This window comes from Cryptomeria japonica, chromosome 8 (assembly GCF_030272615.1).
Source record: "Cryptomeria japonica chromosome 8, Sugi_1.0, whole genome shotgun sequence".
Lineage (NCBI taxonomy): Eukaryota > Viridiplantae > Streptophyta > Pinopsida > Cupressales > Cupressaceae > Cryptomeria > Cryptomeria japonica.
In genome coordinates this window covers 97,102,765-97,127,457 of record NC_081412.1, presented here as the reverse complement: position 1 = coordinate 97,127,457, position 24,693 = coordinate 97,102,765, and the positions used below count along the sequence as shown (strand labels likewise).

The 24,693-nt window shown below is 35.1% G+C and overlaps 1 protein-coding gene across 5 annotated transcripts in view; it reads right to left on the bottom strand.

Annotated features, from left to right (window-relative positions):
• Positions 1–17,317, bottom strand: part of LOC131031180 (callose synthase 9) — a 222,601-nt gene extending 205,284 nt beyond the window's left edge. Inside the window, exons 1-5 of one of the 5 annotated variants that reach the window (XM_059209486.1) lie at positions 17,303–17,317; positions 16,533–16,646; positions 16,011–16,255; positions 13,300–13,397; positions 12,955–13,115 (exon numbers count right to left, since the gene is read on the bottom strand). In XM_059209486.1, coding sequence (XP_059065469.1) covers positions 12,955–13,115; positions 13,300–13,397; positions 16,011–16,212 — 461 coding nt within the window. In that variant the 5' untranslated portion in view covers positions 16,213–16,255; positions 16,533–16,646; positions 17,303–17,317. Of the gene's footprint in view, positions 1–12,954; positions 13,116–13,299; positions 13,398–16,010; positions 16,259–16,415; positions 16,920–17,302 lie in introns of those variants that run through there. The other 4 variants (XM_059209488.1, XM_057962221.2, XM_059209489.1 and 1 more) reach the window with 4 other exon arrangements.
• Positions 17,318–24,693: the final 7,376 nt, after the last annotated feature.

The window sequence follows — 24,693 nt, the reverse complement described above, 5'->3', positions numbered from 1 at the left end:
TTAGACTAGGCATCAAAGCTTGACCTAAAAGAATGGTGTGCATGTGCTATTGAATGAGTGATAGCATTAATTATTAAGTAGGAGCAAACAAATGAACATACAAGCTATGAAGCAAATCATCCTTCAACAAAGAAAAGATCAGATGGTATGAATCCACCCTATGCCCCCATCTAATCCCAATGTTATGGTAGAAAGCCACTCATTTTTGGCCACTCTTAAAAAAAACAATCCACTACAAATAAGAAACGAGACTTGAGACAGTACTGATCAACACATAGCAAGATGTATTTATGCAAATGGGTTGGTTTCATTGTAGTTTGCTCACCATATTGGCAACAAATGGTGAGAAAAATTGATGAGACTCCAAAAGGGTACAAGGGTCCAATAAGCTGCCTAACACAAAATCTCCCCAAGTCATAAAAATGGCCTTTAGAAAAAATTAAATACAAACACACATTTAACTTGTCTCAGTGCCTCGATTGAAAAATAAAGTGGGCCCCACAGTTAATTAAATATAAAATTAGGTATAGGTTTGCATCCATAGGCTCCTTTCATATTTAATTAATGGCTTATTCCCTTTTTTCTATTAGTTTTATTTTTGCATTAGCCTTCAAGAATAATAAAGGCTAGCAAACTATTATTAATTTGCGTGCTAAGCAACGGGGGACATTACATAGGAGTTGGAACAGGATTCATCAGAAAGTGTGATGTGCTAATGCAAGATTGATTCCTTGAATTTGATTTGGCATAGCAACATATCCCATGTGATTGAGTGGTCCATCTTTGAATCTAGAGGATAATTTCCAAAAAGCTAATTGAAGATCACAAGAAAAGTGGCTAAGTCTGAAGCTGGGGGCAAGAAATTCCTTGTTTCTTTGGAAAAATTCCTTGTTTCCTTGGAAAATTCCTAAATTCCTTGGAAAAATTCCAAGTTTCCATGGAAAATTCCTTGTTGCACATGAAGTCCACCCAAGCAAACATGGAAAATTCCACAAACACATGTGAAGTCCACCTTGGAATCGAAGAAAAATCCTCAACCAAGTGCCAAGTTCGCCCAAGGTGGTGGTGAGAAACTTGGCCAAGTATAGCAACATAAGAAAAAAAATCCTAACCCAGAAGAGGAATATCCACAAGTGCATACCAAGTCTACCCTAGGAATAAGGAAATTCCTTGACTTGGAGTGAAGCCAACTCAAGCAAATGAGGAAAATCCTTGCTCTCATGCAAAATTCACCCCCCCCTTGGTGAAGAATCCTCAAACAAGAGTCAAGTCCGCCTAGGAATTGAGAAAATTCCTTGTTCAAGTGCAAAGTCCGCCTAAGGTGGATAAAGGGAAATTTTTGTTAAGTATAGATGAATTAAAGCAAAACTCAAGATGAAATTCGCCTAAGTGTTGAAAAGAAGAATTGGAAAATTTTGGCTAAGTGTTGGTGGATTGAAAGAAAAAGAATTAAAATCAAGATAAAATTCACCATAAGGAGTTTTTTTCATTTTTGGCTAAGTGTTGAATGAGAAGAAAATTAAAGTCAAGATAAAATTTACCATAACAAAAGCTTCTAGATTAAAGCAAAAATTGCCTTTAAGGTCATAAAGCAAAAAAAACAAAGCAAAGTAAGATGATGTCAAAATGCAGATTTGACAGTACCACAGTCTGAAAATACAGTGTTTTCATGGAGTTTTGGATGGTATAGATGCAACAAAGGTGATGAATGGTGTTGTAAATGAAGGAAGGGTTGTGCAAGGAACCCCTTGGTATGATCCTAGTGCTAGATGAACAAGGAAGTCAATCAAACCATGATGATTTATGACTGACCTAAACCTTGAGTTGACTGTCACAGTTGCCAGTGCGTTGGAAATCACTGCACTTACATGTGTAGGAGTGGATTGGGTGTTGATTTGGGTGTTAGAGGTGTAGTAGGGTGGATTCCCTTCATCATTGTTTACCTTTGGAGGGTTGTGAGCAAGGAAAGGCCCATTTAATTATGACTGTCCTAAAGCAAGTTTTGACTGTCCTGAAACAGTGAATCCTCAATAATCATTGTTATGTCATTTTGGGTGGTTGGGAGGGTAGAGAGAGCCTTGTCTAGGCATGTTGGAAGTATTTGAAGGTGTGTCAAGGAGGATATGACTTTGGTGGGAAACCATTACGTGTTGGGGTTTGAGTACTAATGGAGTTTGGGAGTCCTAATTGGAAAGGCCTAGTATTGTTGGCTATTAAAGAGATCTATGGTGTTTGGTGTTGAAGCATTTGGTCTATGGTCTAAACATGTTGGTGAAACCTATTTGGGCATGTTTCCATGATTGGATGGAGGTTGAGAAGTAGGAGTGTGTCTTTGGGTTATTGGGGGCAGATTGAGAAACTAGTGGCCTTTTAAGTACTTTGTAGGCTTGAGGGGTGTTATCACCCATTTGGAAAGGTGAGTTGGGAGAAGGTCTCCCCTATTGGGTGAGTTTGTTGGATGCTCTACATCAACCCCATAGTGACCAAGTTCATTGAATTTGCTGGCAAGGAAAAGGATAAGGGACACCCACTTCTAGAAGAAAGCTGGACTTAATAGTTGTTTATTTCTCAATGGTCCATTTTGGATAACTCTTGTAGCTTGCCTTAATTAGAGTTCAATGTTTCAATCTTGGTCGTTGATCTTGGATCAATCTGGGTCGTTGCTTTGTAATGGGGTGTCTATATAAACCATCCTCTTTTCATTTGCTAGGGAAAGATTTCAGAAAAATTGTTGTAGTGATACTTCTTAAGTACCAAACATTATGTCTTCGGACATGTAGTGCTGCGGTTAAAACACTTTGTTGGTGAAGCGGCCACCAAGGTTCAAATCCTTGTTGGGCCTTTGTGCTTGCAAGGCCTTGTGCCTTCGCTGGGCCGTTTGTGGCCTCACTGGTTCATAGCTCCAGGTCAAAAGCGTTTACCCCTTAAATAAACAAAAAGTACCAAACATTATTCATTGTTCAAAATGTTGGTGAATCTTTGTCTACGTTTGCAAGTTAGCATGGTTTCTTGGCTCTCATTAGAATAGATTTAATTTCCAAGTTGATGAATTGACTGAAGGATTTGATAAAATTGCTTAATGTGGAGTTGATGTGTTCGTACTTTTTCTAATTGGATGATTTTCAATTATTTTGCAAAGTTAGCATGAACCAATAAATTAAAACTTAGCTTCTATTGTTATATCCATTGTTCAATATGTTGGTGAGTATAACTGATGTAAAAATCTTTTAAATTCCTTAGAAGATAGCACCGTTCTTGTGTAGTTGTTGAATTTGGAGAAACAAGAATTGGTTTTAAATTCCACTTTTGCAATTTTTGTCTCCAGAGTTCATAGAATTAGCTTAAGATTAGAATTATCTTCCTAAACCCTCACCCTTTTCTCCTTTTTCCCAGTCTTAGCAGAAGTAGGAATGGAAAGAACTCGTTGCAAAATTAACTCAAAAAAGAAGAAAGTTACAAGTGTCGAAATCAGCTGAATCCTTTGATTGATTCACTCCTCGGACAATTATGTAAGTCCCCCTTGAGATTACCAGCAAATCACAATGAACCAACTCAGACTATCCATACGAATTTGGGAACCTTGGAGTCGTGTTTGTGATCACACAACTCAGTTGTTTAGCACATATAAGATTTTGATCAAAAGATAATAGGATATCTCTGGGCATTTTATTCTGAGTTGAGCATGCATAAAAAACACACCAACACACACATCACCCCATTGCAAACGAGGACCCCCTTTTCCCTACTTTCCGGTTTTGTTAGTTTATGGTTTTGGCAGTCAAGTGATAATTTTGAGCTTTAAATGTCCAAGTCTCGTCTTTGGATATGGTCATGTTTCCAAGTTTTCACAATGCAAATAATGTTAAATCTTTGAGTTTTAATGTCATTAGGAGTTGCAACTTGCCCTTCAATTCGAGTGAAAAATGATGAAAATGTTGCAAATTGATGAGGGTTTTGTATGAAAACGCTAAGGGTCCCTATAGGAGTCGTTTTTCCACTCCTAGGAGGTGAAATGAACCCAAAAATGCACAAAGTCCCGATGGACTTCTATTTTCCACCCTTGAAAACTTGGGAAAATTCATAAAGTCCTGATGGAAATAGAATTTCCACTGCATAAACTGATGAAATTGGGTAAATGTGGGCTTCTAAAGTGTGAAAATCAACTAAATCCTGATGGAAAACGTTTTTCCACTAAGCAGTTAAGTCATAAATCACTAAGTCTCGATGGTAGGTGTTTTTCCACTAAGCAAACAAGGTGAAAATCATGCAAGTCCTGACGGAAGTCAAATTTCCACTCCAGGAATAAGTTTACAAGTATTATTGTGGAAAGTCCCAATGACAAGAGAATTTCCACTCAAGACAAAACGAAGGACTAGATGAGTCTCGATGGAGGTCGTTTTTCCACTAGGCCTACCAAAGTAAAAATACATAAGGAAAATGAGTCTTGATGACCCACGATTTTCCACTTCAAGGAAAAATGACCAAGCTAAGGTGAAAAATATGAAGTCCTAATGAGGATTGATTTTCCACTTGAGGGAAAAGTGATTAAATGATGCAAAAACAACATGAATATTGTGTCCTGATGAAGGTCGATTTTCCACTTGAGGTTGATTTGCAAAGATTTAAACATATTTAAGTGTCCAGATGAGGGTTGATTTTCCACTTGAGGTTGATTTGCAAAGATTTAAACAAATTTAAGTGTCCAAATGAGGGTCAATTTTCCACCAAGGGGCTAGAGATAAAAAAATTACATGAGATTCTTAAGGACAATAAGTCCTGATGACCAAAGGATTTCCACTTAAGAGGAAATATGCAAGGAAAAGTGAATTTATAGTGAAAAACAAAGTCCCAATGGCCATCGATTTTCCCCCTTGCTAGACTAAATGCGTTTCAAATGCAAAAGGAATATGATTTGAATGGAAAATCAATCCCTATGAAGTGTGATTTTCCACCGTTCCATTTGGTGGGTGAAATGAAGGGAAAATCAAGTCAAATTTAAATGTCCCAATGCATAGCGATTTTCCACCTTGTTGGGTTAACATGCTATTTATCCCACATTCATTGTGTGGTGACAATGAAAGGTGAAATGTTGAATAAAAACGCAGGCCAGCAAACAATATTATATCATTAAGTCACTAATTTGAAATCAAGTGAGCTGGAAGAAAGGAGGGATTGAAATCGCCTAAGAAAGAGGTACCAATTTTTGCCTAAGGCATTAATAGCACCACCATTGGAGGTAATTGCAGCATTATCAAAAGCGCCATTGCTGACTGAGACCACCATTACCAGCCATTATCTCAAACTGAAAGCACACTATTTCCAGCCAAGTGAACACAAATCGCATCAACTGCATGAATTGCACCATGAAAGAGATTACTTCCAACTGATAAAACATGATTTTCAGAGATGTTTCAGATCTTTGTACTCAGAAATCAGACCTGAGACAGCGAACTAGGTTGCAACACCATTCATTTTCTGCACTTGGAAGGACATTTTCAGACTTACACATTAAAATCAGACCTTTCCTAAGTCTGAAAATCAGGTTTCTTTAAAGCAAATTTTCCAGATTTTGATCCAAACATCCGTATTTTCCAGAATTATGTTTCATAACTTCAAATTTCTGATTTTAGAAAGCTAACAAGTCTGAAAATCATTTAAAATCAGAACTTTCAATTCTGGAAAATTAAATTTCAAGCTTATTTTTTGCAAAGTTATTGACTTCTAGCCTCATATAGATACCATGTCAAAGGCGGGGATAGCTGCAAGGGCGACACACTTGAAGAATGTGCTTGAGGGATACTATCCGGAATCTCAGATATCTTCCAAATGGAAGAAGGTTGGAGACAAGGTATTATTTTTCCTATCACACTTGGAAAAATGATGGAGATGTGCCCCACTGCAGCAGCAGCAGATACAGTTAACTAAGAACTAGAATTCTTCCACCTCAGAATGTACACACAAGATTGACATCGAGGACTACAGGGCAAATCTTACAGATGAGTTCGGAGTTAGGCGAAAGATGTGGTCTCAAACGTCAGTGGACTTCGAGAGGAAATGTAACTTCTTCTCAATTCCTGATCAAGTGAAGGATGATGAGAATCATATTCATCCTCAATATGCAAAGGAGAAGGACAAATCAATTCCATCACCTAATTGATCACAACCCGAGATGGTAGACTTGAGTATTTTGATGAGGGAAGTGAATGATTGCTCCAGAGAATGGGTAGACAAGCTGAAAAACAAGCTAAGGAGACATAATACCACCTTAACCTATGAGAAAATTAAGAGTGAGGAGTCTTCTCTCAATGATGATGGAAGAACTATAAGTGATGTGAAAGCAAATAAGGATGAGGAAAATCAAGCTCCTAAGAGAAGAAGGGCTATACTTGGAGGAACACAAGCAAAAGAAAAGGAGATTGCCAGTCAAGAATCCAGACACAAGAAGCATAAGTCTAGCACTCCTCAGTCTATCATGAATTCCTCATCTGTTAAGGAGAATTATATACCAAAAGAAAACAATGGGTCCGAATAAGGTTCTGACACAGAGATCCTACCAAAGAATGATCAAGATGAGCACGCATCAGCACAAGCAGCACCACATGAAGATGAAGAACAGCAACCAAGATCTCCTACCATTCGGCTTGAGGTCCATTTAGGCGATGATATGGTGGATCTTAGTAAGAAGGGAGCAGATGATGAGGTAGTTTCCACCTTGAGAAACTTAATGATCATCATCAACTCGAGGATGGGATGCAAATTTCTACAATTCCTGAATGGTTGATGAATAGTATGGAAAAAAAGAAAGTTATAGAGGCACAGCCCATTGAAGATATAGATAACTTCTTAACTTGGATTGGTAAGGCTAAAGAAAAAAATAAGGCGAAGAAGTTCTCTAGGATTACTAGAGATTATTCAAGAGCCCTCATTGTGCAAGTGGCTGTCTCAATAGTTGACAAGCCTAGAGGTGAGATCACTCCCATGGACTATCCGGTTACAACAAGTGACCTTGGACCATCCACAAAGCAACAAGAGTTTCAAGAGCTGAATGATTCTACCAAGGCAATTGAGGCACAATTAAAAAGAGTTGAAGAGTAAAAGGAAATGCTAGAAATGGAGAACAAGAAACTCAAGGAATACATTGAGGGGTTAAATCCCCTAATAAGGCATGAGGATCCTACATTTGTTTCAGCAATTGCTATTACCCAAGGGTCACCTAATGATCATGAGGCAATGAGGAGTACATACCAGGAGGTTGGAAAATGGATAGAGGATATTTCGAAGCAAGCAGATGACTTCCTAGTCCAGTTTGTCCAAGCCTATGATAGAACAACGTTGCTCATAAGTAGGATACAATGCTTGGAAGGAGTATGGGAAGAGTTCCAACCAGCGCAAGACAAGACTATTCCTCACCTCAAGGTATTGAAGCATATTCTTACATCTACATTGATCCAGGAGGTAGTAATTCAGGGGGGAAATGTGTATGATTTCCATGGATGGTATTGTTCTTTGGCAATAAAGAAGTCCACACTTAGAGATACAATCAAAGATCCTCACTTCAATTGAGGAATTATTGGGACAAGATGTCCACACTTCTAGCACCTTGAATTTGGAAGGATTGAAAGAAAAGATGAAGTTTGTTTACTTTCAAGGGCTAGAGTCTATCAAGAGGAATCAGTTAAACGATTTGGTCTCCCTTATGATCTTCATCAGCAACTTACAAAGCTTACACCAGATTGGGAGAACATCTTCGATGCTTGCTCAGATGCCTTGGATGTGATTGAATTGCACCAAGATGGTTTGCCAATTGTCACAATGGAGGAGCTCAATTCGGTAATGTCTAGAATCATTGAATATGCAGCCAAAGAGAGGGATTGAAAGAAAGGAATCTTCTATAAGACAGCTTGCTTGATGACTAGGCGGCATCTCATTGAACCTCATTCCTCGAGTTTTGTGATGTGGATAAGATTCCATTTTTGTTGGAAAACCTAATTAGGGTTGTGTTGGCATGATCTTGGCCATTGATTCTAAAAGAAATGTGGCCATTCATTTCATTTTGAGACCCTATATAAATCCATTCTCCTCTCATTTGTAAGAGAGAGATTTTGAGAGTCGCCACTTATTAGATGCTGCCAGAATTAAATTGAATCATTGAACTTAGGTGATTTTTATGAAATCTTGGAGTATTGTGTGGTTCTTTAATCTTCAATTTGGTTTAGAAATTGCTTTAAGTATTTTAGTTGAATGAAGAAATCGTTGAATGAATCTATACGAAATTCGTTTATCCATACCACGAGCTACTTGCTGATTGTAAATTTGCCTTGTGTGATCAACTGGAATCCAATCTAAGCTTAACTTTGATTTTTACTTGCACATTGATATTGATAGAATGGATGGTGTTAGTGTTGTGAGTATAAATCTGAATATCTATTGATTACCTTAGAAGATTGCACTGAGCTTTTGTGGAGTTGTTCATTGTATGACAAAACTAAGCCAAGTAGAATTTCATAGTCATTCACTATCTCTTGCATTCTAGGATTAAAATAGGATTAGAATAGAACTCTCTAAACCCTTTCCTTTTGCAATTTATTTCAAAATCTTTGTTAGAGATAGGATCAAGTGCTCACCTTGCTATTCACTATCTCTTGCATTCTAGGATTAAAATAGGATTAGAATAGAACTCTCTAAACCCTTTCCTTTTGCAATTTATTTCAAAATCTTTGTTAGAGATACGATCAAGTGCTTACCTTGCTAAATCATAAGTCATTTCAAACCGTGGCAAACATACTTCTATTCATGAAAGCTTGAGAACAATTTTGTAAGTCCCTTTGTGCATACAGCAAATCACATTAGCCATTGAGTTACCCAAACATCATGACTTGACATTAGGAACCTTCGAGTCATCTTGGTTGATCATGTATTAAGCATTCGCGATGATTTTGTTCAATAGAGAGTAAAATATATTTGGGTATTTTATTTTGTGTTAGAGGTGTCTAAAAAACACATCAACGCTTATTTTTTTAGCTAGTTTTTTTTTTTTTGGACAAGTTGCAAGAACCTACTTCGCCTCTAACACAATCACTTTGAAACCACTTGTGAAAGTTTGAGACACAATGGCCATTAGTTAAACTTGATCCATATGGACAAGTTGCAAGAACCTACTTCGCCTCTAACACAATCACTTTGAAACCACTTGTGAAAGTTTGAGACACAATGGCCATTAGTTAAACTTGATCCATATGGAAGTCAAGCAGCACTAAGAAGGCAACATATATTAAGCACGTGATCTTAGATGTCTTTTGTTGAGATTGTGTCAAGTGTCTCCTCAATCTCATCGAGCCCATTTGAATATAATTCATTATAATGACGTGGACAAGCCTTGCTTGGAAGAGATATATAATAGCATCAACTTAATTATTAAGAAGATGAAGACCATCATAAATGAGAAAGAGCAAGATTCTAAAAAAATATCTTCAAACAAGTGCATAGAATGATTGAAGAGAAATGGAACACAATGAGAACCCCACTACATCGTTTTTTCTTTGGATTGCGTCCAAAATACTATAGTATTGAAATTCTTTCTATGCCAACCAAGATTGCCCCATATAAGGATTATGAAATAGCTAAAGGGTACAAGGCGGCATTTCATAAACTCTTCCTTAATCCTAATTTGTAGGATATAGTCATGAGTGAATTCATTGATCTTGTAAGAATATGAATGAATTCATTGATTTTGTACACTCCAATGGTCTGTGATGTCCCCATCTAAACAATCAAACGTGATGATGCCCGCATTAAAATAGACTTTCATAATAAATAATAATAATACAATTAAAATATAAAATATATATATAACCAAATAAATGAATAGAATGAACTAAATAAAATCTTAACGATAATAATAAACAAAATTTAATATAATTTATATTTATTAAATATTAATATTAATTTCATATTTATCAAATAATAATATAAATTTACAATATTATATTATTGACAAAATAAAAAGTAATTAGAAAACAAATATAATAAATAAATTCAGAAAAACAACTATTCAATAAAAAAATAAATAGACTAACAATCATCCTAAACAATAAATTGACTGCTGGTGTCAGAGTTTATCCCCTCACAATAGACAGTGACAATAGGAAGAAGAATGAAGTAGTAAGATGCAGATTCGAATGTGATGGTTATGGGTGGCAGTAATTAAATAACAAATAAACCTTAACAAATCGGTTGTTATGAAGAGTAGCGATTTGGAAGAGACATGTCTCTTTAACAATCAAGGGATGCAATCTCTTCGGTATTGCAAGAGCATTATAAAATGAACCTTAATAAAATCACTTCGGGGGTAACCAGTTGGAGAGAACATGAACTGGGACAGAGAAAGCACATCCGTGGCTGTAAATATATACTTTCAGATTGGAACAGCAACCAATTATTCGGGCTGATATAAACATATTTATAATTACATATTCATTGACATATCAGATATAGTAAAGACTTAAGTGGACATCGATATCACACTTATCAAACTCTACGTCAATTTGGAAGGAAAAGGAAGGTTTATCAGCCTTACCAGAGTTGTTATGTACTCATATCAGAATATCAGAAAGGGGCTCGTATCTCTGTATTTTTAAATTGCAAATCCAGAGAATATAACTTTCAAACTATTAAGGGTTGTATCACATATTGCAGCCGTCTGTCCTTCCGCTCATATTTAGGTACTATTGATTATTATTATTACCGTTCAACAGTTGTATTCATTGAAACTATCTCTTATTAATAGATAGTTGTCCCTATTTTCTAAATAATCACATTAGGATGCATTACATGGTCAATATATTGAAGCTCTTTGTGATAAGTACAAAAAGGATGCTCATACTTGGTAGTACTTCCATGGACAACAATTAACACCTACAACCTCTTGAAATCAAAATATTACTGCGTTTAAGTTTAATAAAAAAAACTAATCTTTGAAGTTCGATTTATAATATTTTAATTTTATTTTTTTAGCATAATGCATAACTCTATCTCTCTACTTTGCTTTCTCAGGTTGCTAGTTTGTCTACATCTAAGAGTAAATGAAAATGCACTCTTCCATCCACTCAATAAAGCACGACAGATTGCACATGAAAAAAGCAAAGAACATAGTGTATATGCATTCCAACTTGCATCTCGTTTTACACAAACATGGTTGCAAAGAAGGAGACACAAAATTGTGAGATGGAGCCAAAACATAAAAAGTTGGATCCTTCCACTGCCCAACATGCTGTGGTTGAGATGTTCCTACATCATCCAATGTTAATGATAATGATGATGATGTTGATAATTTAGAAATTCAATATGACGCTAAAAATTGATTGTTGAACTTGACATTATTATTTTATATTGAACTTGAAATATGATTAAATAATGATTTATAATATTTATCATTTATGTTTTAAATGGCATTGAAGTATATGGTGGTTTGTATGTGTGTATGTGATTTTACATATTTTAGTACAAGCAAACCAGAAATGAACCCAACCCCCAAAAAATTGCCAGAACCACAAACCCAAACCAAGGTCCAAACCAAAAAAAGCAACTTGGATAAAAATGAAACCACCCATCAAAGTCCTATAGCTTACAGATGCCATAACATGGCATACAAACTCAAAAATAAGTGTATTAATTAAAGTGCAGAACCTTTCGTGAGGAATCTAACTATGTTACATAGTGGAGTTTTGATTAAGTATAATTAATGTTTCACCCTATTGAAGTTGACAATAGTTGTTTGAACAGTTACTGAAAGTTAATGTGAGGACATATAGAGCAGCTATAATAAGACAACAGTAATTAATGACATGGTAGTGGATTTTATGGCATGGTGGTCAAAGGATCTCCAACTGTCATAAAACAAGATTAATGCATGGCCAAGAGCTTCCACCATCAAAGGAGGAGACCAGTACATGTTTAAGCAAGATTGAATTTGGTCTTGCAACATCTAAAAGGGATTATCAGCAGCAGATTTGAACATTGTAGAAGCCTTTTCTCACCTAAGAAACACCTATCAATGTAAAAAAAATCATTTTTTTTTATGTTGTGCATTTTTTAAATTAATTTGAATCTTGAAAAACCAATAATATTTTAGCTTTGGGTGACAGAAACTTTGCTCAAGATTCTATGCTTGGTGGATGGAGAAATAATCGCAATGGGTTATTTGTATAAGGCCATGGACAAGGTCAAGCAAGCAGTCAGCATTATTATGGTTCGAGTAAAATAAAATTTAAACTCATTTAGAGCATAATTGATTGATGGTGGAACAAGCAACTCCACCAACACATATATGCAGTGGCCTACTTGAACCACAAGTTTTTTTTTTCTGCAATTCCTTTAGGGTTGATGAGGATGTTATGGACAATCTCAACACATGCATACGGAGGATGACACCTAGCAAACAACTAGAGACACAATTCTTGATAAGTTACAGATTAACAAAGGTACAGATGGAGCTTGCCATCTTCAAGTCTATGCATTTGCAGGAGAATAACCAACAGTTAAGTTGAAAACAAATTAGTCATTCAAAGGTTAAATCATAGTTTCCTAGATAGAAATGGAAGATAAAGTTAAAAAATCTAATACCAACAAGTTTACATTATGAAGTTGTGAGGTTAAATCATAGAACACTTATAGAATTATAATGTTGAGTGTGCATGCCATCCTGCCCCAAACTTACTCTAAACTGACAAATAAAGAAATTTCTTTTCAGTGTCATACACGTTGTCCACTGTATTAGCTACATGTTAAAAATTGAAATAGCAAGCTTCACTTTTCAACAAATAACTAACACTATTATCTAATGTATTATCCACATGCCACTGGAAAAAGAGAGAGCGTGTTTCACTATTTAACAAATGAGTTACACTGTTAGAAACAATCCAAGGACAACTTGTGATTTTGGCACATGGTACATACTCTCGAAGGTCACCACTGAATGCTCCAGACTGCAATTTCTTCTCCTCCTCCTGAAATTCATCCACTCTATTCTTTTCTCTGTAACTCTTGTAAAATTCCTGTAAACGAACAATATCTTGGTTTCGATCAATTGTTCCACCATCCCTCTTGGCCCGCTTTTGCTGTAAAGCACCAAAACAATGCAAGCAATTTTTAAAACCAAATGACAAGCAGACATTTCACAGTGAAATGCAAATAGAAATATAAAGGTGGGCATGTACAAAATGTTTTATTTCATGAAACAAGAACGGAATAAAAGACTAACATGAAGCTGCATCAAATAACTACATCTACACGAGAGCATACCTTGATGACAGACATTAATCCAGTCTTGAATTGCAGTACTCCTCTTCCTTCACTAACAGGATCCAAGTTTTGTGCCAAAGAATAGGCATGCTCACACACTGCGAGATACTCAAACCACTTAACAGTTAAAACCATTTACTTTCTCTAAATTCCTATGTAACTAAGGCAGCTGCTAGTCCTCAACCCTTATGTAGCAGTGAATAAAAAGCAAGTAAAGACTATACCTCGTCTAGATAAACTTCAGAATATTCTCTGAAACTAATGCAATCCCTTGCCAAATTACAAGCGAGATAACTCAAATGCCTCACTGAAAGATAAATGCAGTTTTCACTACATGCATAGTTATTGCATGTATTGCACAGTATATATTTTTGTTTCTTGTTTTTCAAGGTGATATATGCAATGAACTTTTGAGAAATTGCTCAAAAGTTCAAACTCATCACAATAAGCATGCAATCAAATGTTGAAAGAAAAATTCAGATCACCTAGATTACTAGCAGAACTTTTACTTGTGCCATGAAAAGTAAAATAATAGCAATTGGATAACATGAAGTTTTAACTAGATTTACTAAACTAATATCACAATTTGTTGCAAGTTCCTAAAATTAACTTAAATCTTCTTTCAACATTTACCTACAGCTGTATCCAGATTTGGATTGTAATTTATATCTTTGGTTTATGAGGGAACTAAATTAAGTTTTCTTTCACCATTTTATCTCCATCTGTATCCAGCTTGGGATTGTAATTTATATTTTTGGTTTATCAGGGAACTTAATTAAAAATATTAGAAATAATGACCTGTATCCAGTCGGTATATTCAACTATTTTTTTAAGTTATGTTGCATGACTTTGACAATATATTCATAAGGGTGGAATATAGGTTAACAATCACAACATTTTTCAAAATACAACAAAAAGCACCAAAAAATAATCAATACGATCAACAAAATTGTATGATGTACAATAGCCATCAGAACAAGAAGATCAGAGTCAAAATATAATATGATATTCCACCATGTCAACTGACTCACTTACATGCGAAACAGTCCAGTACTACTTGCCATCTACTCCTCCTGTGGATATTCATGGTTATAACTTGAGGTAAGATTTTGAATGCATTTCATCAATTCACTTGACACCTTTATAAATTCAACTTCACTACACTTACTTCTTCAAAAGCTCATCAAAAGTACTACTAGATTAGCTCCTCCTGAAGAATTCATCGCTGCAATTTCTAGTGTAATTGCTAGTCATGCCAAAAACTTGGTCAACTTGGCCAAGAATCAACTAAGACTCTGACAGTGCTAAAGACAGAAATAGAAAACACAAAGAACGACTGAAAAAAAACTAGCATGCTATAACTTTTCACAGGTTAATCATTAAAGCAAAAGACAAAAAAGGTTTTTCAGCTGGAAAATTGAATTTATCAGCATGAATAACAAATTATTAAATAAACTTTGCTAGTTAGCAGGAATTTTCAGCTGCCAATATCAGTTGGGTCGTTTTCATATTTTCACCAGTCAATAAGGGCAAAATCCTTGAGAAAATTCCTGTATCGTAAGGTTTTTCACCTTGCCGAAACTTGGTGCTGAGTTTGAATGATTGAGTCCAAAGTCTGGCTACATTGAGCTAAATAATTGTCCATACTAACATAATTCACACTTTTTGCCAAGAAATATAAATTAGCATATGTAATGAGGAATTTGTGCTGGCAGCAAGTTAATAAACTTAGGGTTTTGGGATTGATTTTTGGCCTTTATTTGGGTACTGGACTGCATTATAGTGGTTTCATAATGTCACCCTGAGATCTAATATTTGGTGTGTCAGAGATCCCAATTAAATAAGAATATTCACTGCTACAATGCAATGTTTTTAATTGCCTCAAGATAGGTCATGCAATACACCAACCAGAGAGCCCGGAGGGATACCGTAGTTGGACAAAGGCATCCAGTCTAGGTCTGTGACAACCCGAGTTTGACTCACCACCTTGGTTTACCCAGTGGCAAGCACTTACAGGCTGCAACTGTCACCCCTGGGATTCGTCTCACCCCAACTCACCTCGTTATGGGGACACTCTGTTGGGTCACAGGAACACCCCGGATTACCAAAAAAAAAAAAAAAATCACCAACCAGATAGCATTGGCTCTAAAATTTCAAAGATACCAATTTGAAATTTTTTTCTATTTTTGTAAATTGAGATTGCAAGTTTACCGAATGCAATATGAGAAGGTCCAGCCTAATTGTCAAATCAATTCCTTTTTTTTTTGTGTGAAGTTTTTAACTGTGTATTTAAGTTGTCTCTTTGTTTTATTTTGGTGAGATTCTTTTAGATCGACGACCAATTTCCTTAAGTAGTCACTGTAGCCATTATAGCGTGGGCATTAACTATAATCAAAAAGCAATTGAATCATCTCTTTAGCCACAGATTTATGTGCGCTTATTTGGAGAAGAGACTGTTAACGATATTAATCAAGTCGTCTCTTTGACGAACAATTTCCATAACCATTCTAGTACATAGGTTATAATAATCACAAAAGCAAGCCACGCATCTATTTGAAAACTAGTTACGATAAGTAGCCATTTCTTCTATAACCTTTTCTTCTCATGTACTTGGAATTAATCTCAAGGCCAAGTCTTACTTGCCCTAACTGTCTATTCTTTTTATTTTTAAATATAAATGCAAATGAAATTGGTATAGCACAAACACTTACAGATGCGAGCTACGTTGGGATCCTCATCCTGAATTTCATCTGCAGCCTTGAGAATGGCATCTATATTAGCTGTGTGTTGTAAAGAGGCGGGCACGGTGCCTGCAAGCCCACTGGCAGCTCTTTTGGGCACATGGCTTCTGAGCTGCCCTCTCTGCAAGGTCGCACGTACGAGTCTCTCCCAGTTCTTCGCTGCCCTATCCATGGCTGATCGACTGATCAGAACATGAGATCCTCAAATTTTATAGCTGCTGCAACAGAGATATATTAGTTACCAGAGAACAGATCTTTTACATAAGGAAACAAAATGAATTTAATTCAAGAGGTTCTATGATTCTGAATAAAGTGATATTGGGTAAAGGAAAACCAAAACGAAATGTTGCCAACATTATGAAACAAGATTTTTACCAGAACATGGCGCTAAAGTTGATGACGCGAAAGAGCAAAAGGATGTTTATTCTATGCGGGCAGGTAACATGGAAAGAAAGTATTGGATGTAAAGTTTTGTAAAGATTGATCACTTACCTTTTTATTAGACAAAATGTCACGAATCGCAAAACATCCAAGTTTAACCACCAAACCCTCCGACTTGGCAAGCGCAATCCGTTCGCAATAAATTCAATCAAAAAGCTTCCTTATCTGTCCGCCAAAGTTAAAATATTACTACAAATCTTCAAGTTTCAAATGGACCTGGCACAAACGCTGTCAGGCTTAGTTGTCGGTTTAAGAACATCAAAAAACTTCTAAATAACTGTCGGGGTGAACACGAATCAAAAATTCCCAAAACTTAACCGCCAGAGGTTAGAAGTTGAAATAAAAGCACAACCCCGCTTGGTTTAGCTGCCGTGTTAAACTAAAACCACGGATCCTACAAACTTAACTGCGAGAGTAAATAACACAACAATAAACTTCCACACTTAACCATGGAATAAAATATCAACAGAAAAACCCCCAATTTTGGCTGCTACAGCTACTGAATGTAAAATCCTCTACAAACTTAGCAACAATAGACAAATTACAGGCTCCAAATTTAGCCGCCAAAATTAAAATAAAACCACAGAGCATTCAAAATTAGCCGTTAAAGCTAACCAGTAAGCCGTTAAATTTCCTTTACAGAATCTCTAGACACGAGCAGTTATCTGACGACCCCACTAATTTACCTGTCATGTTTTTAGCAGTCCATGGACAAAAAGTACGAAACCAATAAAACAAAGCACCCATGTGACCGTCCTCTAATGAAACACAATCCTCTACAAAAATAGCTATTTTTCATCAATGTGAGGAAAGGTACTAACTATTATAGAAAACCGCCATATTATCTGCAAAATCGTACAGTTTTAACCGCTGGCGGTCAATTTACAGTCAACCAATTTATCTCTGCCTTAGCTTAGTGGTGAAGGAAAAGCTTGAGAGTTTTTAGGAAACTACGCTCTGCCGCCAAGCGCTCCGCTAAAAAGTTAAACCAGTCAGTCTTATCAAACCATCTCAGTCCTTAATAGTGTGAAATGAAGAGCGATCCTTAGAACAGGATTAAAATTTTGTTAATTTAATAATAATTGCGTTTCAACCCCGTGTATTCTTCGCGTTTTATGCAATGGGCTCCACTGGTGCGTGCAGATCAGCTGTGCAGCTAGTTTTTTCTAATAATTTGAAGTGCTTATGTTTTTTAAATGGCCAGTTGGGGGGAAACGCATTCAACTTAGCACATGGACAGCGCTAGTAAACCGGTCCGGTGGAAGGGGGGTTACACAAGTGAAAATTTCATTATGTAAGAAAATTTCTCTAATCTAAAATAATTTATTCACATAATATTAGTTGAAGGCACTCAAAAAAAAATTAAAATTTAAAATTATGTTCAATAAAAAAACTTTTGATTAAAATTGACTTCCTATTATTACTTTAGTTTTTTCACATTCCATCTCACAAAAACTAAAAAACTATTTCACAATCCATCTAACAAAAACTTAAAAACTAACAATAAAGAAAGGAGACGATATGAGGCAGGTTACTATTTAAACATTTAATTTCATATTTGATTAAATAAAATTTAATTTATTTTTAATTTCTACCGTACAAAGTGGAAAGCATGAATATATTTTCATTTAAAAGATTTTGTTATTTCATATTAGATTTGATTTAAATTTAATGACTATAACTTTTCATTTGGAAACATGATTTTAACAAGTGACACCTACGGCCTTTATAGTATTGTAATAAAAATATTTATTATAATTTTTAATTAAATAAGCTTGAATTGTTGTTATTTTAAAATCATATTATTGTTATTTTAATTATATTTTTGTAATATTAATTGTAACTCTTACATTATTAAATAATATTAATAATTATAATATAATATAAATATTGCTCGTTAATGGGCCTAAAAGGGTTCATCCTTTAAAAAATGAAACCAGTCAAATATCTTGGATGCCACCAGATCAAGATTGGATTAAGGTAAATTTTGATGGTGCTACAAAAGGGGAGTTGCATGTGTGGCGAGAAACCACCAAGGTCAATTTATAGCTAGATGCAGTCAGTGTTTAGGTGTGGGTACTAATAATGAAATTAAAGTAAATGTTGCTCTCTTAGCAGTCCAAATGGCAAAAAAGTTGGGAGTGGTGAATTCCATATTGAGGGAGATTCACAAATCATAGTGCATGTTATACTAAAAGGAAAAGCTCACAATTGAAAGATTGACAAAATTATCCAAAGCATCAAACAACTATTAACCTCTTTCCAGATTTTCAAGGTTTCACATGTGTTGAGGGAAGGTAACCAAGATGTTGATATGCAAGCTAGCATGGCGTTCAACCTACAAATAGGTGAAGTCAAATGGTTTGACGAGTGGTCTAATGGTCAGTGAGTAGGGGAAGGTTGATGAAATCTCGTGGAGGTGATATCTACTTTTAGAATGGTGAGTCAACATTATCGAAGGGAGGTGAGGTGGTCGATGTAAAAGGGTGATGAAACAACAAGATGGAGCGAATAGTTGAGCTGCCAAGTTGGATATTTAATATGAGGAGAATGATTTGACACCAACTCGTGTGAATCCTAGAAGGGAGATTTGTAGTATAGTAGATGAGCGTAGGTAGTAAGGATTGATTGTGGTGGCAACGGATGGTGTTCATCTTGAGCAACACTCCAATTTGAATTTATTGTAGATGGGACATAGTACTCGCTACTTATTATTTTGTCAATGGAAACAAAAAGAAGCTTTCAAAATTGATGTTAATGACTCCTTCATAGCTAGCGAGGATAGGATTTTTGAAGCTCTTTAATACTTCATTTAATGAGTCATGTGGCGAAGTGGTTAGCTGTGGAGATTATTTGATTTGCAAATGTGTCGAATTGGCTTGTGTTTTGGGCACCTCTCTTTTTTCATCTCAATGAAGCTTTAAGAAATTGGCAGTGTAGAGAGTCCTTGGCGAGAGCGAAATGGAGGCAAATTTCTCCATGTAACCCTCTAAACCAATGGTCACTTTCTGGGGTCGAATCTCGGATGAACGATTCACATGTCTTCAAATTTGATGATCTTGATTTTCTCAATAGAATCAAGATCATTCTAGGCGATGAGTATTTGAATGCTTAGTTTCATTATCGAACCAATGTTGGCATTGCTTCGATATTCTTGGCATGGTGTCTTGAAAATTAGTCGTAGGATACAGTGAATTGGCTAATGACTAACTGTGTGAAAGTGGAGTGTTGTCGGGGTCTTGAGAGGATAACTAGGATGGGAAGAAATGGAGAGGGATTTGTGTGCCCTAGTGGCGACTAGCTTAATGTGAATGAGTTTGCTCCTTTGTTGGGGACTTTCCTCCTTTGGAATGTTAACCGCAACAAGGTGAAGCATAGGACATCTACTCAAATTTGCATGAACAAAATTAAAGACTACCTGAGGTTAAAGGAAGCGCAGAGTATCAAAGATGAGCTAGCAAAATGGGGGGCATGCATCAAGAATTCGCTACCAACGGTTGAGGTGTCTCCCACGAAGTGTAAATGTGGGCAACTAGTGGGCTCGACGAAGGCAAAGGTGGCTCATCTTCTGCAGGGTGATGAGACTCAAGTCACAGAGAAGTCTCAAGAAAATAAAAAAACATGCAAGCATAGGTCAAGATGGTGGACGCCAAGGGAAAATTTGTTTGGGAGGCAAGTTAGAAATATTTATATCATAATATAGGTGTAGCTAAATTTTGTATCTGGGGGTGAGCCCCATTTTTTATTATGGTAAGTAGTTCCAGGTGGTTGAAGTAGGGACAGAGTAATTTTGCAGGCAAACTTTCTCGGGGGTTGTATTTTGATAAGTTTCATGATTTTTCTATAGATTGTAAACTTTCTATTTAATTCAATATAATGCTATATTAATCGATAAAAAGAAAAGTAATATAAATATTATAGTGAAAATATATGTTTACGTTGTTGGATAAATGTCATACTGGTGGTGTTGGTACTGGATCGTCCAACTACTAGTGGTGCATCATTGACATAATCAACAAAATCTACAAGCAGGTATGTTGGTGTTGTTGGTACTCATGCTAGATAAACTACTAGATAAGCAATTGGGTCAAGCTCATAGACTAGGTAAACCAACCTATGCCTTTGCCCCTTAGAATAGTAGGGCCCCTATAATTCTATGGGTGATTCTAAAACTATTTTAGTTTGCCACCCCCTACCCCTAGCCCTACCATTGAAAAGGGGAAAGGGGAAAGGGTTTTATGGGGAGCCATAGAAAACTATAGAAAGGGGGGGCATACTTTTTTCATAAGAATATAATCCTAATTTAATTATAAAATCTATATAATTATAATTATAATAATAAAATTAATGTTAAACCTAATTATTATTTATTAGTTTACGATTATATATTATTTAAAATATATTTATGTAATTAATTATAATCTATCATAATAAAATGACTATTAATAATTATAAAATTTTATAATATAAATAATAAAGTGAAAATAGGTATTTTTTAATGACGTAACGAAAAATATTTAAACGGATATATGGAGATTGCTTGTAGACATTTGAGATGACAAATAATGATTTATTGTGGTATTTCCAGACCTCTAGTGATAGTCTTTGTGGTCCACAGTTGTGATTCAGTGAAGTATGATTGTTTCAATGAATAGTTAGCTAGTCAAGTTTTTGGTTTGGATTGTGGCAGATATGTTTCAGATGATCATGTAGTTGTAGTATGATACTTATGAATATATATGCTCATCATGTTTTATATTTCATATGCTCATGTGTTTTACAATTGAAGATATTCAGGTCTAAGTTCTAGTTGATTCAGTGACAAAATAACAATGTGTAGGAATGCATTGCATTCCTCTGCCTTCAGTTGGTTAGAGTGATGTGGTTCATTTTATTAGGTTCATTAATATTTTGTGTAACTATTTTGGTCACTTGCAAGAATATTTGGTGGTCCACATTGAAGATTGAATTAGTTGTGTTGGTGCCCATTAATAGAGTTATTACTTAGGGCAGACCTATGGTATTTTGGTTTGTGTGGTAGCGTGCAATTGTATAAGAGATATTTTGGAAGTGTTCGAAAGGTGTGTTTACATGGTGTGATCCATCACGTGTTTCATTTGTCTTATACATTGTCTTAGAGAATGGTTTTTGGTCTGACCATTTTGCATGTATATGTTACACTTGTTTTGGCCAACCTAGTTGATAATATTGTGGTTGTAGATGGTATATGAAGGACGAAATGATTAAGTAGATAAAAGAATGAATTATGTATATTTGCAAAGTGAATGTGAGGCAATACAAAGGTTTGTATGTATAGAAGAGCAATGATGAAGGAAGTTTGAGATGTGTTTTGAACAGTGAACTATGATTAGCATTTTGGTGAATGCAGTTCCCTACAATTCAACCTTTTTGATGTTTTTTAAATCAAAACTCATGTGTCTTACCCTAAAGAAGTAATATTTAATTTTTGCGAGTCCTTATTGTATCTTGACTGAAGGTTGTGAACCTTAGTTTTGTAAGTCCACTTAAGGGCATTGAGCTTCTTGGCCTCTAGCCTAAACATTGTAATCAATTTATTATATTGTGAGTGTGATTATTGCCATAGTTTTTCCTAGTTTAGGTTTTCCACATAAAAATCAATTTTAGATAATCTATAAAATAGTAGTTTAATAATAAATTAAAAATAATATTATTAATTATGGGGATTGAAAGTGTTCCAACATGAAATCCTAAGGATAAGAACAAATATAAAATAAAAATATAATGAAATCAATCTTAATATTTTTTTTGTTTTGGTCAAGAGTTTGATAAAAATATAATAATTTGGTACTAAAAGATTTTTTTCTTTTGACAAGAATTTAATGAAAATATAAAAATATAATAATAAGAATATATTATTACATAATAAAATAATCATATCGTATAATAATTTAATATTAAATATAATATAATAATACAATTTTTTTTTTGTGGAATAATGAACAAATATGATATCTTTTGTGTACTTTACCTACATTCCTCTAAAGATAGGTATGTTAGTAGAAATATTACCGTGTAATGGTTGTGATGAAATAGTTTAAGTATTTATTTAAATTTTTATTTTATTTTATTTAAATAATTTGAATCAAACCCATATACAATAGTTAACTAATGTTATTACCTATATTTTTTTAAAATAACAAAGAAATATTAAAATTCAAAAAATCAATTTATTTACAAGATTAACAAAAATGAAAAAAGCTATTTAAAATAGACATTTATTTTTTAATATAAAGAAATTAAAAAAAACCCTATAAAATCTATCATTCCTATAAATTTTGCTCCTATAACACCATTTTTTTTTCATCCAAACATATTGTACATAAATAATTTCTAGTTTAAAAATATAAATCTCAACTATATAAAAACCAAGTTTATTTTGAAACCAAAAATAATAATCACTTTTGATTGGTGCAAGAAATCGATTAATTAGGCTTAAGTGAATGCAATTGTATTGCCTACAACAAGTACTAATAGTATAGTATTACTAGCAATCGCACTTTGGTGTGCAATGGGTACGCCAAAAAGGTGTGAAAGGTCAATTAGGGAAAAATTTGGTGTATTTTGCAAACATTTGTTCAGTGAAGTTCAATTGGTAGGCCATTTAAAAATTGATGTTGTTTGTGCAGCTAAGGTCTCAATCAAGAAGTGATAGCTTAAAATGAACTATGCATCTAGTTATAGGGATCCAAACATGAGTTAAAAAAGAAAGATAGAGATAATAAGATAGAGAGGGAGAGGGAGAGGAAGAGATGGGAAGATAGAGCTAAAGGGATCAAGAGAGAGATAAAGGAGGCAATAGAGAGAAGAGAGAGGGAGGAGAGATAGAGATAAAGAGGGAGAAACAAGGAGTGTGTGTGAAAGTGTGAGAGACAAATTGAGATAGAGATGGGGAGGAGTAACAAGGAGTGTGCAAATAAGATTTAGATAGATAGATAGATAGAGATAAGGATAGAGAGGAGAGGGAGGGAGAGGTATAGATATGGAGAGATAAGGATAGAAAGGAGTGATAAAGAAAGGCATAGGGAGAGAGAGAGAGAGAGAGAGAGAGAGAGAGAGAGAGAGAGAGAGAGAGAGAGAGAGAGAGAGAGAGAGAGAGAGAGAGAGAGAGAGAGAGAGAGAGATGTGAAGATGGAGCGAGACAGAGAGACATAGAGGAAGAAAGAGAAGGTAAATAGAGAGATAAATTAAATGTATTATATAAATTAAAAGAAAATTTCAAAATATAACTGTTCTAAAATAAATTAGAATTTAAATAAGAAAAATTATTATAAATTAAATTAACTTTAATAAATTTTAATTATTATTTGTAATTTTTTTTGTATTAAGCATCATAAAAACAGCAGATGCAAAATTTGAAAGTTTGGGCTGGAAACCACACAGCCAGACTATAGAGTTGAAGCATGAGATGCCATAGCTAAACCAGGCAAGAGTTCGATAACCGATATACAACCATTTAGATAGGAGTTGATTACAAAATTTTACAAAAAGATAGACGCGTCCCATCATCAAGGGGGGAACAGCTAACTGAAAACATAGGAGGAAGCAGGATTATTGTTGTCGCCCATCAGGGGGATCCATGCAGTCCAACCTAGTTCTCCTTCGCACCAAACCACTACATTTCCTTCAGCAAATTGATCTCTGTAAGGGTGAGAGGGAAGTCCTTCCAACTCTAGCTCTGTGAAGTCTTCTCTCTGTTGTCGTGCCTCCAACTCTTGCATGAATCTCATCAGCCCTTGTTCAAAATGAGTTTTGTTGCTTCCCATGCGGTCCCATGTGAAGCCATGTGAGAGTTCTCTTATAAAGACTAGAGTGGAGTCGTTCTTTAACCACCTATCAAATTTGTCCTCCTCTATTCTTAGTACCACTATGACCTACATAGCGATAAGGTAAAAAATGAGTCTCCTAAGAGACTCAGTGAGGTTCCTACTCTTTCCATTAAACACATCATCATTTCTATATTTCCAAATGATCAACATAATTTCCAAAGAGAGAGCAGACCAGAAAAGATTAGCATGTTTCTTGCCACCTCTAATATAACCAAGTACCATCTCTTCAATAGAAAAATAGTTGTTATCAAGTGAGATCCCAAACAGATTCCAGATTTCTCTAGCAAAATGACAACCAAAAAAGATGTGGTAAATAGATTCAGGGATGCGACAGAGTTTGCATA